The 17,028-nt window shown below is 41.5% G+C and overlaps 1 protein-coding gene across 1 annotated transcript in view; it reads right to left on the bottom strand.

The window, feature by feature from the left end:
• LOC106566213 (DDB1- and CUL4-associated factor 1) overlaps positions 1-17,028 on the bottom strand; it is a 43,054-nt gene that overhangs the window by 5,351 nt on the left and 20,675 nt on the right. Inside the window, exons 14-19 of the mRNA XM_014134088.2 lie at positions 8,085-8,290; positions 6,859-7,102; positions 5,804-6,470; positions 3,795-3,977; positions 2,746-2,944; positions 66-148 (exon numbers count right to left, since the gene is read on the bottom strand). Of these exons, the coding sequence (XP_013989563.2) occupies positions 66-148; positions 2,746-2,944; positions 3,795-3,977; positions 5,804-6,470; positions 6,859-7,102; positions 8,085-8,290 (1,582 nt within the window). The remainder of the gene's footprint in view (positions 1-65; positions 149-2,745; positions 2,945-3,794; positions 3,978-5,803; positions 6,471-6,858; positions 7,103-8,084; positions 8,291-17,028) is intronic.

Below are 17,028 nucleotides of genomic sequence, written 5' to 3'. Positions count from 1 at the left end.
TTTGTGAAAGCGGTCTATAAGGAAATGACTAAACAGTTCAGACTACGGCTCGGAGTGAGACTAACTTCATCTCGAAGACAGACTGCATACTCCAGAGAGCTGACAGAGGGACACTCCACGAGGCAGACGTCAGGAGCAGAGAACCATCCTAAAAAAATACAGGAGAGATGAGTGTTGGAAGAAGAAGAAAAGCCAGTCTACCACTGAACACACTATTGAGGCCTGCTACGGTGATTACTGATAATAGAAAAATATTTCAGAAATACATTGAATTGACTGATTTGACGAATAGAGCTCAAGCTGTGACAGCTGCAGCTGGCGTAGTATCATTATTACCGCTGGTCGTCGTAGTATCATTATTACCGCTGGTAGTCGTCGTAGTATCATTATTACCGCTGGTAGTCGTCGTAGTATCATTATTACCGCTGGTAGTCGTCGTAGTATCATTATTACCGCTGGTCGTCGTAGTATCATTATTACCGCTGGTAGTCGTAGTATCATTATTACAGCTGGTAGTCGTAGTATCATTATTACCGCTGGTCGTCGTAGTATCATTATTACCGCTGGTAGTCGTAGTATCATTATTACCGCTGGTAGTCGTAGTATCATTATTACCGCTGGTAGTCGTAGTATCATTATTACCGCTGGTAGTCGTCGTCGTAGTATCATTATTACAGCCGGTAGTCGTCGTAGTATCATTATTACCGCTGGTCGTCGTAGTATCATTATTACCGCTGGTAGTCGTCGTCGTAGTATCATTATTACCGCTGGTCGTCGTCGTCGTAGTATCATTATTACCGCTGGTCGTCGTAGTATCATTATTACCGCCGGTAGTAGTCGTAGTATCATTATTACCGCGGTAGTAGTCGTAGTATCATTATTACCGCCGGTCGTCGTAGTATCATTATTACCGCTGGTCGTCGTAGTATCATTATTACCGCCGGTGGTCGTCGTAGTATCATTATTACCGCCGGTAGTAGTCGTAGTATCATTATTACCGCTGGTAGTCGTAGTATCATTATTACCGCCGGTAGTCGTAGTATCATTATTACCGCCGGTAGTCGTAGTATCATTATTACCGCCGGTAGTCGTAGTATCATTATTACCGCCGGTCGTCGTAGTATCATTATTACCGCTGGTCGTCGTAGTATCATTATTACCGCTGGTCGTCGTAGTATCATTATTACCGCCGGTCGTCGTAGTATCATTATTATCGCCGGTCGTCGTAGTATCATTATTATCGCTGGTAGTCGTAGTATCATTATTACCGCTGGTAGTCGTAGTATCATTATTACCGCTGGTAGTCGTCGTATCATTATTACCGCTGGTAGTCGTCGTCGTAGTATCATTATTACTGCTGGTAGTCGTCGTATCATTATTACCGCTGGTAGTCGTCGTCGTAGTATCATTATTACCGCTGGTAGTAGTCGTCGTAGTATCATTATTACCGCTGGTAGTCATCGTAGTAGTTTAGTAGTAGCAGCAGCAGTACAGTAATAGCAGCAGTAGTACAGTAGTAGCAGTAGCAGCAGTACAATAGTAGTAGTAGAACAATAGTAGTAGTAGAATAGTAGTAGAATAATAGTAGTAGTAGTATAATAGTAGTAGTAGTAGTAGTAGTAGTAGTAGCAGCAGCAGTAGCAGCAGCAGCAGCAGTAGTACAATAGTAGTAGTAGTAGTAGCAGTACAATGGTAGTAGTAGTACAATAGTAGTAGTAGTAGTAGTAGCAGCAGCAGTACAATAGTAGTAGTAGTAGTAGTAGTAGTAGTACAATAGAAGTAGTAGTAGTAATGGGTTTAAGCTGGGTGAAACCCATTGGTATTAAGCTGGGTTCTGGTGAAGAAGACGTTTAAAGTAGTCGACATTAAAAATGGTGAAATACATCAAAAGATCTGTTTTATTTTGAGTTCTGGTATTTGGCTACCGTGGTAACGTACAGAAATAGCTCATCCTTGGGGCGATTCGTCTTGATGGTGGCAATGTGGGCCCACAGCTTGAACCCCGGGCATTTCTCCTTGTTAGGTCACAAGTGATTGGAAATACAATCTTTGAAAGCTCATGCCCCTCACCCCTTTCACGAGTCCTGAAGTTCGGTACATACGTCCCTCTCCTAACAAGGAACAAATTTGCCTCAAGGACCCATAAGATCCGCCATGGATTTTCCACCATTTCGAAGTTTGTTAAAAACACTTAAAACGCTACTCCGTTGTACTGGAGTAGAAGACATTTTAAAGTGGTCAACATTAGTGAAAAAAAATGAATTGAAAAAAAAAATCTATAAAGTTACATAGATATTATTTTTCATGATGTAACTTAACGTATCGTTTTGAAAATATCACAATATAATATTTGCGCTAGTTAGCTGTACCAAAACGCCAATACGTTTCCCTCATAGCTTGTCCTCCATCTTCTTTTTAAATAGGGAGCTAATTTGTTTACAGCACTTTTATGATTGATCATTTTTGCATGGCTCTCTATTGTCCCTCTGCAGCAGACCTCAAAAGCATATCGCATGACCGGTTTGATTTTGAGTTCTGATATTTGGCAGATGTGGTAAGAAGTAAACAAGATATCATCCAAGGGTGGTGTGTCCAATTCGTCCTGATGGTGGCGCTGTAAATCTTGAACCTGGGCATGGGTTCGTGCAGCTATATTTTTTAGATGCAGTAGTAGTATGATTATTACCATTGAGCCGTGATGATTCCAGGTGAGTGACGGCTCTAACCATCCATCAATCTACATACCCGTGAGGGCTCCAGGTGAGTGATGGCTGAAGTATGACAGCTGTAGCTAGCCTCCTCCTGACCGCTGAACACGTTATAGAGCTTCAGGTGTCCTGTACACGTCCCCAGCATCAGGAAACGCTCGCGGGCTGAGAAGGCACAGCAGGTGAAACCACTGTCGTCCTCCTCAGCCTCCCTGAACACTGAGATGGGCCGGAACCTGGGGGAAGAGACATCATGAAGGGGTTAGCTAAAGAGATGGAGGGAGAGAGAGAGAGGAGAGGAACAGCTAGCAACAGAAAGAGAAAGTAGAGGGTACCTAACAGATCTACAAGGAGACACGGGCCAAAATCTGGCTTGCAGACCACTTTCTTAAACTGCATAATAATAAAAAAATATTTATTTAACTAGGTAAGTCAGTTAAGAACAAATTCTTATTTTCAATGACGACCTAGGAACAGTGGGTTAACTGCCTTGTTCAGGGACATAATGACAGATTTTTACCTTGTCAGCTCGGGGATTCGATCCAGCAACCTTTCGGTTACTGGCCCAACGCTCTAACCACTAGGCTACTACTATCTAGAATGTACTGTTTAGTAAAATCCAACGCAATAAGTAACAAATATCAGCATACTAGGCTCCTCCTGCTGAGAATGAATCATTTTATGTGTAGTTGCGTTGATTCCCGGCCACTCAGCTGACTATCAGCTGTTGGGGGTCTAGAAAAAGCTAAATCTTCCTCAAGAAAAAACAAGAAAAAAAAAAAAGCACTGAACTGTACTTTGATAAAAAGCCAACTGAGTATGACATCCTGGCATTTAAACATACAAAATGTTCTACATTTCACATACTATACTTTCTCTGTTGGCATACCCAAAATGCCTACTGTTTAGTACACGGCCAGAGGCTTCATCTCAGTAGTTTAAAAAAAAAAAGTGTCTTCTTCTCCTCCTTTGAAGGAAGTGAGGAAATGAAGGTAGCCACGTCAGACTATTGACATAAACCCCTGGATGAAATGGCCTGGATGTAATGCGGGCCGGGGGGCCATTCTGAGGATAGGTGAAGCCTACCTGCTGAAGATGAGATGTCTGTCCAGGCAGCCCCCATCCACCCCTCCATGTTTAGGATACAGCACCCTGCTGGTCAGTCTGGAGGTGAAGTTAGTAGGGGCCTGGCACCTCTGCTTGGGCTCTGGGCATTGGTGGGGTGTGAACAGGGAGAAAGGGGGGCAGGTAGTCACCGGGTTCCTACACCTGAAATAAATGGTTTAAAAATACATCAGAAATTAGTCAATAAGCATTTGTTGTTTAATTGACTTGCTGAGTTTAAATAAATGTAAAATAAATTGTAACAAACGTAAAATAAATATTACATTTTATTGGACAAGTACACATATTTTGTAAATACTTATGTTCGTAGCACCAACAGTGCAGTAATAACGAACAATACAAGTATCAAAAATGATTTACGAAATACAGAAAATATACTAGTCCGAAATATATATAAACAGTGCATTCGGAAAGTATTCAGACCCCTCTTTCTACATTTTGTTACGTTACAGTCTTATTCTAAAATGGATCAAAATACATTTTTTTTTAAGTCCTCAATCCACACACAATATCCCATAATAACAAAGTAAAATCAGGTTCTTAGACATCGCAAATTTATTAAAAAAAATACAAAACTGATATATCATTTACATAATCAGACCCTTTACTCAGTACTTTGTTGAAGCACCTTGGCAGCGATTACAGCCGTGAGTCTTCTTGGGTATGACTCTACAAGATTGGCACACCTGTATTTGGGGAGTTTCTCCCATTCTTCTCTGCAGATCCTCTCAAGTTATGTCCGCTTGGATGGGAGCGTCACTGCACAGCTATTTTCAGGTTTCTCCAGAGATGTTCAATCAGGTTCAAGTCCGGGCTCTGGCTGGACCACTCAAGGACATTCAGAGACTCCAACATAGTCTTGGCTGTGTGCTCAGGGTCGTTGTCCTGATAGAAAGTAAACCTTTTCCCCAGTATGAGGTCCTGAGCACTCTGGAGCAGGTTTTCATCAAGGATCGCACGGTACTTTGCTCCGTTCATCTTTCCCTCGATCCTGACTAGTCTCACAGTCCCCACTGCTGAAAAACATCCCCACAGCATGATGCTGCCACCACCATGCTTCATCGTAGGGATGGTGCCAGGTTTCCTCTAGACGTGACGCTTGGCATTCAGGTCAAAGAGTTCAATCTTGGTTTCATCAGACCAGAGAATCTTGTTCTCATGGTCTGAGAGTCCTTTAGGTGCCTTTTGGCAAACTCCAAGCGGGCTGTCATGTGCCTTTTACTGAGGAGTGGCTTCCTCCTGGCCACTCTACCATAAAGGCCTGATTGGTGGAGTGCTGCAGAGATGGTTGTCCTTCTGGAAGGTTCTCCCATCTCCACAGAGGAACTCTGGAGCTCTGTCAGAGTGACCATTGTGTTCTTGGTCACCTCCCTGACCAAGGCCCTTCTCCCCTGATTGCTCAGTTTGGCCGGGCGACCAGCTCTAGGAAGAGTCTTGGTGGTTCCAAACTTCTTCCATTTAAGAATGATGGAGGCCACTGTGCTTTTGGGGAGCTTCAACGCTGTAGAAATGTTTTGGTACCCTTCCCCAGATCTGTGCCTTCGACAAAATCCTGTCTCAGAGCTCTACGGACAATTTCTTCGACCTCATGGCTTGGTTTTTGTTCTGACATGGTGTGAGACCTTATATAGTCAGGTGTGTGCCTTTCCAAATCATGTCCAATCAATTTACCAAAGGTGGACTCCAATCAAGTTGTAGAAACATCTCAAGGATGATCAATGGAAACAGGATGCACCTGAGCTCAATTTCGAGTCTCATAGCAAAGGGTCTGAATACTTATGTAAATAAGGTATTTCAGTTTTCGCTTTATGATTATGGGGAAAAACATTTTTTTTTAATCCATTTTACAACAAGGCTGTTACGTAACAAAATGCAGAAAGAGTGAAGGGGTCTGAATACTTTCCGAAGTCTGATGGTGTCAACATAAATGTTAAATAAAATGTTAAATAAAAAAATAAAAGTATTCAAACCTGGCATGCTGCTCCCTGAGGTACTCTGTGATGATGCTGTCCAAGGCAGGTGGGGAAGGCAGGTGTCTGTCCAGCTGTTTCTTCATGGCAGGACTCTGGCTGAATGCTCCGTGGTCCGACTTCTGTCTCAGCACACTGGAGGGCCGTTTCCCACTGCTGCCACCAAGTCCAGTCCCAGGGCTACAGAGGACAGAGGAGCGCTCCCGCGTGAACAGGATACGCCCGAGCTGAGGCGAACCATGGGGAGGTGGGTCGTGGGGGGTGCAAGGAGGCAGGGAGGAGGAGGGGCGTGGCGTCTGGACCAAAGAAGACGAAGATGATTGGGTCACCGCAGTGAGGCGAGCAGCCACTACCACTCCTCCGTTGACCATGCCCCTTGGGGTTCTGGGTAACACAGCGGATGAAGAGATGGGGGGAGGAGCTACAGAGACTGCCGGGTAGAGCGAGGGGGAGGAAGAGAGGGGGATGGAGAGGGAGAGTGGGCTGCAGGGGAGATTAGCCTCCTTGGTGAGGGCTGAGGCGGTATCCTGGAGTCCTTTAGCCACCAGGTGGTTCCTGATGAGCAGCAACAACTCCTTCTCAGGAAAGGAGATACGAGACTGGGCCACAACGTTAGCCCTCTGGAGCCGGGCCAAAGACACGTCTGTCCCTATCAACAAGGGTTTACCTGAGGAAAACAGACGTATTATGAAAAGAAAGATGTACCCTTTTGTCCTAGTTGTTTATACTAGCGTTCATTTTTTAATCAGGGACGGGACGACATCAGTATCGTAATATTTTTCCCCCCATGTCAAAAATTAAAAACACACACAGACCAAACTATTTGGTCCTTTAAAAACCTACTGTATGTAAAACATTGTGTGCTAAAGCTTGGAAAATAAATACATGTGACTTTCCAACAATAAAGAAGTTTAAAATGTGCTTTTTGGCATCGTGCCGAACCTACATTTAAAAAAATCTCTGATTTATGTTTTCCGTATTGTATTGTTACCTCGTATGAAACTGGCAAATAAAAAAAGTGTGTCTGTTTTGTTTTTGAATTTGATTTGATTTACCCGACACCCTCTCGATGAGCTCGGCAGAATAACGGCAGAAGCGGCCGTGTTGTGAGCGTTTGTCCTGCAGCACCGGTTCCTTCATCAGCTGTTGGATGTGTGAGGAGGAGAATAGAGGCAGCTTGGAGATGATCTGTCTAACAGCCCTGGAGCGAGACAGACCAACCAGAGCCTTACAAGCCAGCGCTCGAATCAGGTCTGCATCCGTGATGGGCATCTTGACCGTCAGTAAACCAAGGAGTACCTGGAAGAATAGTTTCATTACAGAATAAAAAAAAAAAAGAGAGTTTTAAAATGTTTGAGGATCAACGAGAAGCCTGTCTTTACTGCATTACCGTAATTTCCGGACTATTAAGCGCACCTGAATATAAGCCGCACCCACTGAATTAAAAAAAATATATATATTCTGAACATAAATAAGCCGCACATGTCTATAAGCCGCAGGTGCCTACCGGTACATTGAAACAAATGAACTTTACACAGGCTTTAACGAAACACGGCTTGTAACAAAAAATGTAAAATTAGCAGTAAGCTTTAGTTGCCTTTTTGCACTGAGTCAATTCCTCACGCTGCTGTTTCCAACGTCTTATCATCGACTCATTAAGACCAAGCTCCCGTGCAGCAGCTCTATTTCCTTTTCCAACAGCCAGATCAATCGCCTTCAACTTGAAAGCTGCATCATATGCATTTCTCCGTGTCTTTGCCATGATGAGGGTGACAAAATGACTACCGTAAACAGAATGATGGGAAGTTTGAGAGCGCTCGATTTAATCTAAACAGTAAACAAAAAAGTTGTTTGACCTTAACCCGTTCGGCAATTTCATTGGTCTAATGAAAGCTTCATGCCGCCAAAAAACTGAGCACGTCACAGAATGTGTTTTTTTGGAAGAAAAAAATTGAAAGCGGGAAAAATCCATATATTAGCCGCGTCATTGTTTAAGCCTTAAGGCTTAAAGCGTGGGAAAAAAGTTGCGGCTTATAGTCCGAAATCTACGGTAAGTAACAGAGGAATAAGGCGAAGATGTATTTTACAACGCAATACATACAGTGGGGAGAACAAGTATTTGATACACTGCCGATTTTGCAGGTTTTCCTACTTAAAAATGACAGACCTCTACATGCTTTGTAAGTAGGAAAACCTGCAAAATCAGCAGTGTATCAAATACTTGTTCTCCCCACTGTATACCTACACAGAGGATGCAAGCCACAACCCCTAGGTCACCTACCTTGATGCCGTTGTTGGCCTGGACAACGTTCCACATCTTGGTGAGCACACTCTCCTGGGGGGGGTGATGCAGAAAGCTGCCCATGGAAGTGAGGGTCTGGTCGGGGGCACACACACAGTTGGTGACCACCTGGAGCGCTGACTTCTGGATCTCTGCATCGTTGACAAACACCTCTCCCTCCGCCACCCCCAGGATAATACTCATTCCTAGAGGAGGAACACGGTGAAAGGTAACATTCTTGTCTAACATAGTATTGAGAACAACAAAAATTATAGTCTAGTCACAGGTTTAAGAAATAGATCAGATTCTATAAAACATGTACTGATATAGAAAAGAGACTGATCTAGCAGTATAGATATAGAGAATATAGAGAGACAGCCCTAGCAATATAGATAGAATATAGAGCGACTGCCCTAGCAATATAGATAGAATATAGAGCGACTGCCCTAGCAATATAGATAGAATATAGAGCGACTGCCCTAGCAATATAGATAGAATATAGAGCGACTGCCCTAGCAATATAGATAGAATATAGAGCGACTGACCTAGCAATATAGATATAAAGAATATAGAGCGACTGCCCTAGCAATATAGATAGAATATAGAGCGACTGCCCTAGCAATATAGATAGAATATAGAGCGACTGACCTAGCAATATAGATATAAAGAATATAGAGCGACTGCCCTAGCAATATAGATAGAATATAGAGCGACTGACCTAGCAATATAGATAGAATATAGAGCGACTGACCTAGCAATATAGATAGAATATAGAGCGACTGACCTAGCAATATAGATATAAACAATATAGAGCCGTGGTCTCTAACCTTTGAGTGAAGATCACTTCAAGTCAGAACCCCTCTTTGGACACTGTGTTAACTAACCTCCAGACGAGCTTCAATGCCAAACAACTCTCCTTCCGTGGCCTCTAACTGCTCTTAAAGGCAAATAAAACTAAATGCATGCTCTTCAACCGATCACTGCCTGCACCTGCCCGCATCACTACTCTGGACAGTTCTGACTTAGAACACGTGGACAACTACAAATACCTAGGTGTCTGGTTAGACTGTAAACTCTCCTTCCAGACTCACATCAAGCATCTCCAATCCAAAGTTAAATCTAGAATTGGCTTCCCATTTCGCAACAAAGCATCCTTCACTCATGCTGCCAAACATACCCTCGTAAAACTGAACATCTTACCGATCCTTGACTTCGGTGACGTCATCTATCAAATAGCCTCCAACACTCTACTCAGCAAATTGGATGCAGTCTATCACAGTGCCATCCGTTTTGTCACCAAAGCCCCATATACTACCCACCACTGCGACCTGTATGCTCTCGTTGGTTGGCCCTCGCTTCATACTCGTCGCCAAACCCACTGGCTCCAGGTCATCTACAAGACCCTGCTAGGTAAAGTCCCCCCTTATATCAGCTCACTGGTCACCATAGCAGCACCCACCTGTAGCACGCGCTCCAGCAGGTATATCTCACTGGTCACCCCCAAAGCCAATTCCTCCTTTGGCCGCCTTTCCTTCCAGTTCTCTGCTGCCAATGACTGGAACGAACTGCAAAAATCTCTGAAGCTGGAGACTCATATCTCCCTCACTAGCTTTAAGCACCAGCTGTCAGAGCAGCTCACAGATCACTGCACATAGCCCATCTGTAAACAGCCCATCTATCTACCTCATCCCCATACTGTATTTATTTATTTATCTTGCTCCTTTGCATCCCAGCATCTCTACTTGCACATTCATCTTCTGCACATCTACCATTCCAGTGCTTAATTGCTATATTGTAATTACTTCACCACCATGGCCTATTTATTGCCTTAACTTACCTCATTTGCACTCACTGTATATATACTTTTTGTTTTATTTTGTTCTACTGTATTATTGACTGTATGTATGTTTATTCCATATGTAACTCTGTGTTGTTGTATGTGTTGAACTGCTTTGCTTTATCTTGACCAGGTCGCAGTTGTAAATGAGAACTTGTTCTCAACTAACCTACCTGGTTAAATAAAGGTGAAATTAATTAAAAGAATGCTAGCAGAGATCTACCACTCAGATTATAATTCTTTTTAAAAATGATTAAAAAAAAAACATGTCTCAGCAACATTTATTAAAAACAGTTCTATAGCAACGAGGTTTGTGCAGTAGGATAATAGGCCTAATACATTATCACTGCATTTTGGCTATTGCCCTGCCAGTTAGGTGCTTCCTTCCCAGACCATTTTGAAATGATATTTCATGTGAGGTATATGATCATGTGTTGTATTACTTATGAGTCACAGCTGAGTGAGCATAATAATTAGCTTCTCTTTATTTGACTGGACTGATTGGTCCGTCTGATTGGTCAGTCTGAGGGGAGGCAGGGAGGGAGCAGCGATGAGGCTGCCTCTCACCCGACTCACCGTCTCTCTGCTGATAAAAGGGGACACAGTTTTCCAGCTGACGGTAAAACTCAAGACACCCACTGCATTATTTCTACCTCGTGCACCAATTCATGTTGTTACTCCTACGACCAGAGAAAGTTAAATACTCCTCTTAAGAAAAAATAAAAAGACACGCTGCTAATAACAACAACCAGTGTTTAACTTGGGATGAAAGAACAGCAGCAGGTCGGTCCATTCGACTGGGTTCACGGAAATTCACTCATTATATTACGCAATAGAGACCTATTATCCACCGTTAAGGCTTCATACACATTTTTCCCATGACTTCTCCATAACTTGACTACATTTTCACGACTATTATTATAGCTTACATAAAAATAAATTTTTTTTAAAAAAGTTGACATTTTTTGACGCTGGAAGACTTCTGCGTCTGAACCCATCTCTTGATCAAGGCACTTAACAGCCCATAAAGTAGAACTGCACTGTTAGTCACGTGGTCAACATGTGGTCTAGACTCAATCTGGAGAGATCCTGGCTGTGCAGACTTAACCTTTTGATCCAGCCCTGAAAACACCCCAAGTCTGCTTATCAAGATCCTGTTGAGCAGCTGACGTTAAGGCTACGATGTGGTTAGAGCAGGGCAGGAACAAAAGCCTGCACATCCAGTAGCTGTCCTGGAGGATGGTTGCCACCCTTGATAATAAAATAACCGCAACATAACAACCAAATACTTCTGTCTTCACAAAACGATCAAATCAATGAGTCAGGTATCAATTGGATACTTCAAAGCAAGGTATCCAACTAGACATGTTATATATAAAGGCTCAAATATTCATGTTTCAGGGGAGATCAACACACAGCAAGTTCATTTGTCAATTTGGCTATAATAATAATTTTTACGTTGTCGCAATTACATGGTTACTGTTTAATAGAGGGGAAAACCCTGCTTTATTTAAGCTATCTGCAGTGCTGGTGTTAAGGCGACAACGACATTAACGTTTAGTTAGCTACAGTTAACTAGCGAGATAGCCAACGCAAAACAACTTGTAGCAGTTATCTCGCTAGTCTGTCTCATTATTTTCTACCTGCTGCTGAAATGTCGCTCCCCCTCCTCTCAGGCAACGACCCCCACACACACACACACACACACACACACACACACACGGGTCATTTCGATAATGGCTGATATGTAGATTTTTAAGTGATTGATAACATTTACAGGTGTGCCTTCATGAATTACATTAAGAAAAATAATGAAACTTATTGCCATAACTTGTCATGACCTTACAAAGCCTCGTTTGACAACTTGGGTCAGCCGCATTGTGAGCGTTCAGGCTGGCGCATTTTCAATCTCCAACAGCCTAATGTGAAAAGCACAGATTCACAGACTAGCTGCAAAGAAACATCAACAAAGCAGACCAAGGAAATGCTATTCAATGCAGATCCAGCATTCATTGTGCTTCGATCAACCTTTTTATGCGTTGGTGTGTGAATCTGGGCCGGCGACACGCTGTTGCTTTATAGCCTGTAAGCAACTAGAGATGGCAGTGCGGCGCTGCGGACATCTCCGGCCCAGGTCAAGTACTTTTTAAAATGTATTTTCTATTTAACCTTTATTTAACTAGGCAGGTCAGTTAAGAACAAATTCTTATTTACAATGACGGACTAGGAACAGTGGGTTAACTGAGTTTGTTCAGGGGCAGAACGACAGATTTTTACCTTGTCAGCTCGGGGGATTCGATCTAGCAACCTTTCAGTTACTAGTCCAACGCTCTAACTACTAGGCTACCTTCCATACTGATGAAAACGCAAACCTATCAAAACACTTTGCTACTCATTTATTGCAGCTGCAGTGCTGGTTGTAGCGTAAGTGGAAGTAGGGAGAAGGTGCATTTTTTGGCTTATAAAAAAACTAAAAAAAACATTGACATTGCTGAACAACAACTTAAACATGAACTTACTCAGAAAAACAGCCGCTCTGCTGTATTCGTTGAGTCATAGACGGTAAAAAAAAAAAAAAGCCTTGAGTGCACAGCTAAGTTGATACTGTGAGATTTCAAAACGTGAAATAGTTAAAAACAAATGGGAACACTTTGCCTTCCTGGCACTAGGCCCGTTTAATCAAGCGCACCTGCCGCCAACAGCAAGAAATGAATAAAAAAATTGGAATACAAGGCTTTATCATTGGGTTTTTACAGAAATGTTTGGTGATCGACTAGGAATGCCTTGGAGATCGACCAGTTGGTGATCATTGCTCTACAGAGACTGACCTAGTAGTATAGATATAGAGAATCTAGAGAGACTGACCTAGTAGTATAGCTATAGAGAATCTAGAGAGACTGCCCTAGTAGTATAGATACAGAGAATCTAGAGACTGCCCTAGTAGTATAGATAGAGAATCTAGAGAGACTGCCCTAGTAGTATAGATAGAGAATCTAGAGAGACTGCCCTAGTAGTATAGATAGAGAATCTAGAGAGACTGCCCTAGTAGTATAGATAGAGAATCTAGAGAGACTGCCCTAGTAGTATAGATAGAGAATCTAGAGAGACTGACCAAGTAGTATAGATATAGAGAATCTAGAGAGACTGCCCAAGTAGTATAGATATAGAGAATCTAGAGAGACTGCCCTAGTAGTATAGATATAGAGAATCTAGAGACTGCCCTAGTAGTATAGATAGAGAATCTAGAGAGACTGCCCTAGTAGTATAGATAGAGAATCTAGAGAGACTGCCCTAGTAGTATAGATAGAGAATCTAGAGAGACTGCCCTAGTAGTATAGATAGAGAATCTAGAGAGACTGACCTAGTAGTATAGATAGAGAATCTAGAGACTGCCCTAGTAGTATAGATAGAGAATCTAGAGAGACTGCCCTAGTAGTATAGATAAAGAATCTAGAGAGACTGCCCTAGTAGTATAGATAGAGAATCTAGAGAGACTGAGCAAGTAGTATAGATATAGAGAATCTAGAGAGACTGCCCAAGTAGTATAGATATAGAGAATCTAGAGAGACTGCCCAAGTAGTATAGATATAGAGAATCTAGAGAGACTGCCCAAGTAGTATAGATATAGAGAATCTAGAGAGACTGCCCTAGTAGTATAGATATAGAGAATCTAGAGACTGCCCTAGTAGTATAGATAGAGAATCTAGAGACTGCCCTAGTAGTATAGATAGAAAATCTAGAGAGACTGCCCAAGTAGTATAGATATAGAGAATCTAGAGAGACTGCCCTAGTAGTATAGATATAGAGAATCTAGAGACTGCCCTAGTAGTATAGATAGAGAATCTAGAGAGACTGCCCTAGTAGTATAGATAGAGAATCTAGAGAGACTGCCCTAGTAGTATAGATAGAGAATCTAGAGAGACTGCCCTAGTAGTATAGATAGAGAATCTAGAGAGACTGACCTAGTAGTATAGATAGAGAATCTAGAGACTGCCCTAGTAGTATAGATAGAGAATCTAGAGAGACTGCCCTAGTAGTATAGATAAAGAATCTAGAGAGACTGCCCTAGTAGTATAGATAGAGAATCTAGAGAGACTGAGCAAGTAGTATAGATATAGAGAATCTAGAGAGACTGCCCAAGTAGTATAGATATAGAGAATCTAGAGAGACTGCCCAAGTAGTATAGATATAGAGAATCTAGAGAGACTGCCCAAGTAGTATAGATATAGAGAATCTAGAGAGACTGCCCTAGTAGTATAGATATAGAGAATCTAGAGACTGCCCTAGTAGTATAGATAGAGAATCTAGAGACTGCCCTAGTAGTATAGATAGAAAATCTAGAGAGACTGCCCTAGTAGTATAGATAGAGAATCTAGAGAGACTGACCTAGTAGTATAGATACAGAGAATCTAGAGACACTGACCTAGTAGTATAGATACAGAGAATCTAGAGACTGCCCTAGTAGTATAGATACAGAGAATCTAGAGACTGCCCTAGTAGTATAGATAGAGAATCTAGAGACTGCCCTAGTAGTATAGATAGAGAATCTAGAGAGACTGCCCTAGTAGTATAGATAGAGAATCTAGAGAGACTGACCTAGTAGTATAGATAGAGAATCTAGAGAGACTGCCCTAGTAGTATAGATAGAGAATCTAGAGACTGCCCTAGTAGTATAGATATAGATAATCTAGAGAGACTGACCTAGTAGTATAGATATAGATAATCTAGAGAGACTGACCTAGTAGTATAGATATAGATAATCTAGAGACTGACCTAGTAGTATAGAGAATCTAGAGACTGACCTAGTAGTATAGAGAATCTAGAGACTGACCTAGTAGTATAGATATAGAGAATCTAGAGACTGCCCTAGTAGTATAGATAGAGAATCTAGAGACTGCCCTAGTAGTATAGATAGAGAATCTAGAGAGACTGCCCTAGTAGTATAGATACAGAGAATCTAGAGAGACTGCCCTAGTAGTATAGATACAGAGAATCTAGAGAGACTGCCCTAGTAGTATAGATAGAGAATCTAGAGAGACTGCCCTAGTAGTATAGATATGAGAATCTAGAGAGACTGCCCTAGTAGTATAGATAGAGAATCTAGAGAGACTGCCCTAGTAGTATAGATAGAGAATCTAGAGAGACTGCCCTAGTAGTATAGATAGAGAATCTAGAGACTGCCCTAGTAGTATAGATATAGATAATCTAGAGAGACTGACCTAGTAGTATAGATATAGATAATCTAGAGAGACTGACCTAGTACTATAGATATAGATAATCTAGAGACTGACCTAGTAGTATAGAGAATCTAGAGACTGACCTAGTAGTATAGAGAATCTAGAGACTGACCTAGTAGTATAGATATAGAGAATCTAGAGACTGACCTAGTAGTATAGATATAGAGAATCTATAGAGACTGACCTAGTAGTATAGATATAGAGAATCTATAGAGACTGACCTAGTAGTATAGATAGAGAATCTAGAGAGACTGACCTAGTAGTATAGATAGAGAATCTAGAGAGACTGCCCTAGTAGTATAGATAGAGAATCTAGAGACTGCCCTAGTAGTATAGATAATCTAGAGAGACTGACCTAGTAGTATAGATATAGATAATCTAGAGAGACTGACCTAGTAGTATAGATATAGATAATCTAGAGACTGACCTAGTAGTATAGATATAGATAATCTAGAGACTGACCTAGTAGTATAGAGAATCTAGAGACTGACCTAGTAGTATAGAGAATCTAGAGACTGACCTAGTAGTATAGATATAGAGAATCTAGAGACTGACCTAGTAGTATAGATATAGAGAATCTATAGAGACTGACCTAGTAGTATAGATATAGAGAATCTATAGAGACTGACCTAGTAGTATAGATAGAGAATCTAGAGAGACTGACCTAGTAGTATAGATAGAGAATCTAGAGAGACTGACCTAGTAGTATAGATAGAGAATCTAGAGACTGCCCTAGTAGTATAGATAGAGAATCTAGAGACTGCCCTAGTAGTATAGATAGAGAATCTAGAGAGACTGCCCTAGTAGTATAGATAGAGAATCTAGAGACTGCCCTAGTAGTATAGATAGAGAATCTAGAGACTGCCCTAGTAGTATAGATAGAGAATCTAGAGAGACTGCCCTAGTAGTATAGATATAGAGAATCTAGAGAGACTGCCCTAGTAGTATAGATAGAGAATCTAGAGACTGCCCTAGTAGTATAGATAGAGAATCTAGAGAGACTGACCTAGTAGTATAGATAATCTAGAGACTGACCTAGTAGTATAGAGAATCTAGAGACTGACCTAGTAGTATAGATATAGAGAATCTAGAGACTGACCTAGTAGTATAGATAGAGAATCTAGAGAGACTGCCCTAGTAGTATAGATAGAGAATCTAGAGAGACTGCCCTAGTAGTATAGATAGAGAATCTAGAGACTGCCCTAGTAGTATAGATAATCTAGAGAGACTGACCTAGTAGTATAGATATAGATAATCTAGAGAGACTGACCTAGTACTATAGATATAGATAATCTAGAGACTGACCTAGTAGTATAGAGAATCTAGAGACTGACCTAGTAGTATAGAGAATCTAGAGACTGACCTAGTAGTATAGATATAGAGAATCTAGAGACTGACCTAGTAGTATAGATATAGAGAATCTATAGAGACTGACCTAGTAGTATAGATATAGAGAATCTATAGACTGACCTAGTAGTATAGATAGAGAATCTAGAGAGACTGACCTAGTAGTATAGATAGAGAATCTAGAGAGACTGACCTAGTAGTATAGATAGAGAATCTAGAGACTGACCTAGTAGTATAGATAGAGAATCTAGAGACTGCCCTAGTAGTATAGATAGAGAATCTAGAGAGACTGCCCTAGTAGTATAGATAGAGAATCTAGAGACTGCCCTAGTAGTATAGATAGAGAATCTAGAGACTGCCCTAGTAGTATAGATAGAGAATCTAGAGAGACTGACCTAGTAGTATAGATAATCTAGAGACTGACCTAGTAGTATAGAGAATCTAGAGACTGACCTAGTAGTATAGATATAGAGAATCTAGAGACTGACCTAGTAGTATAGATATAGAGAATCTAGAGACTGAC

This window comes from Salmo salar, chromosome ssa12 (assembly GCF_905237065.1).
Source record: "Salmo salar chromosome ssa12, Ssal_v3.1, whole genome shotgun sequence".
In the NCBI taxonomy this organism is placed as follows: Eukaryota; Metazoa; Chordata; class Actinopteri; order Salmoniformes; family Salmonidae; genus Salmo; species Salmo salar.
This window is presented reverse-complemented; position numbering and strand designations above follow the sequence as displayed.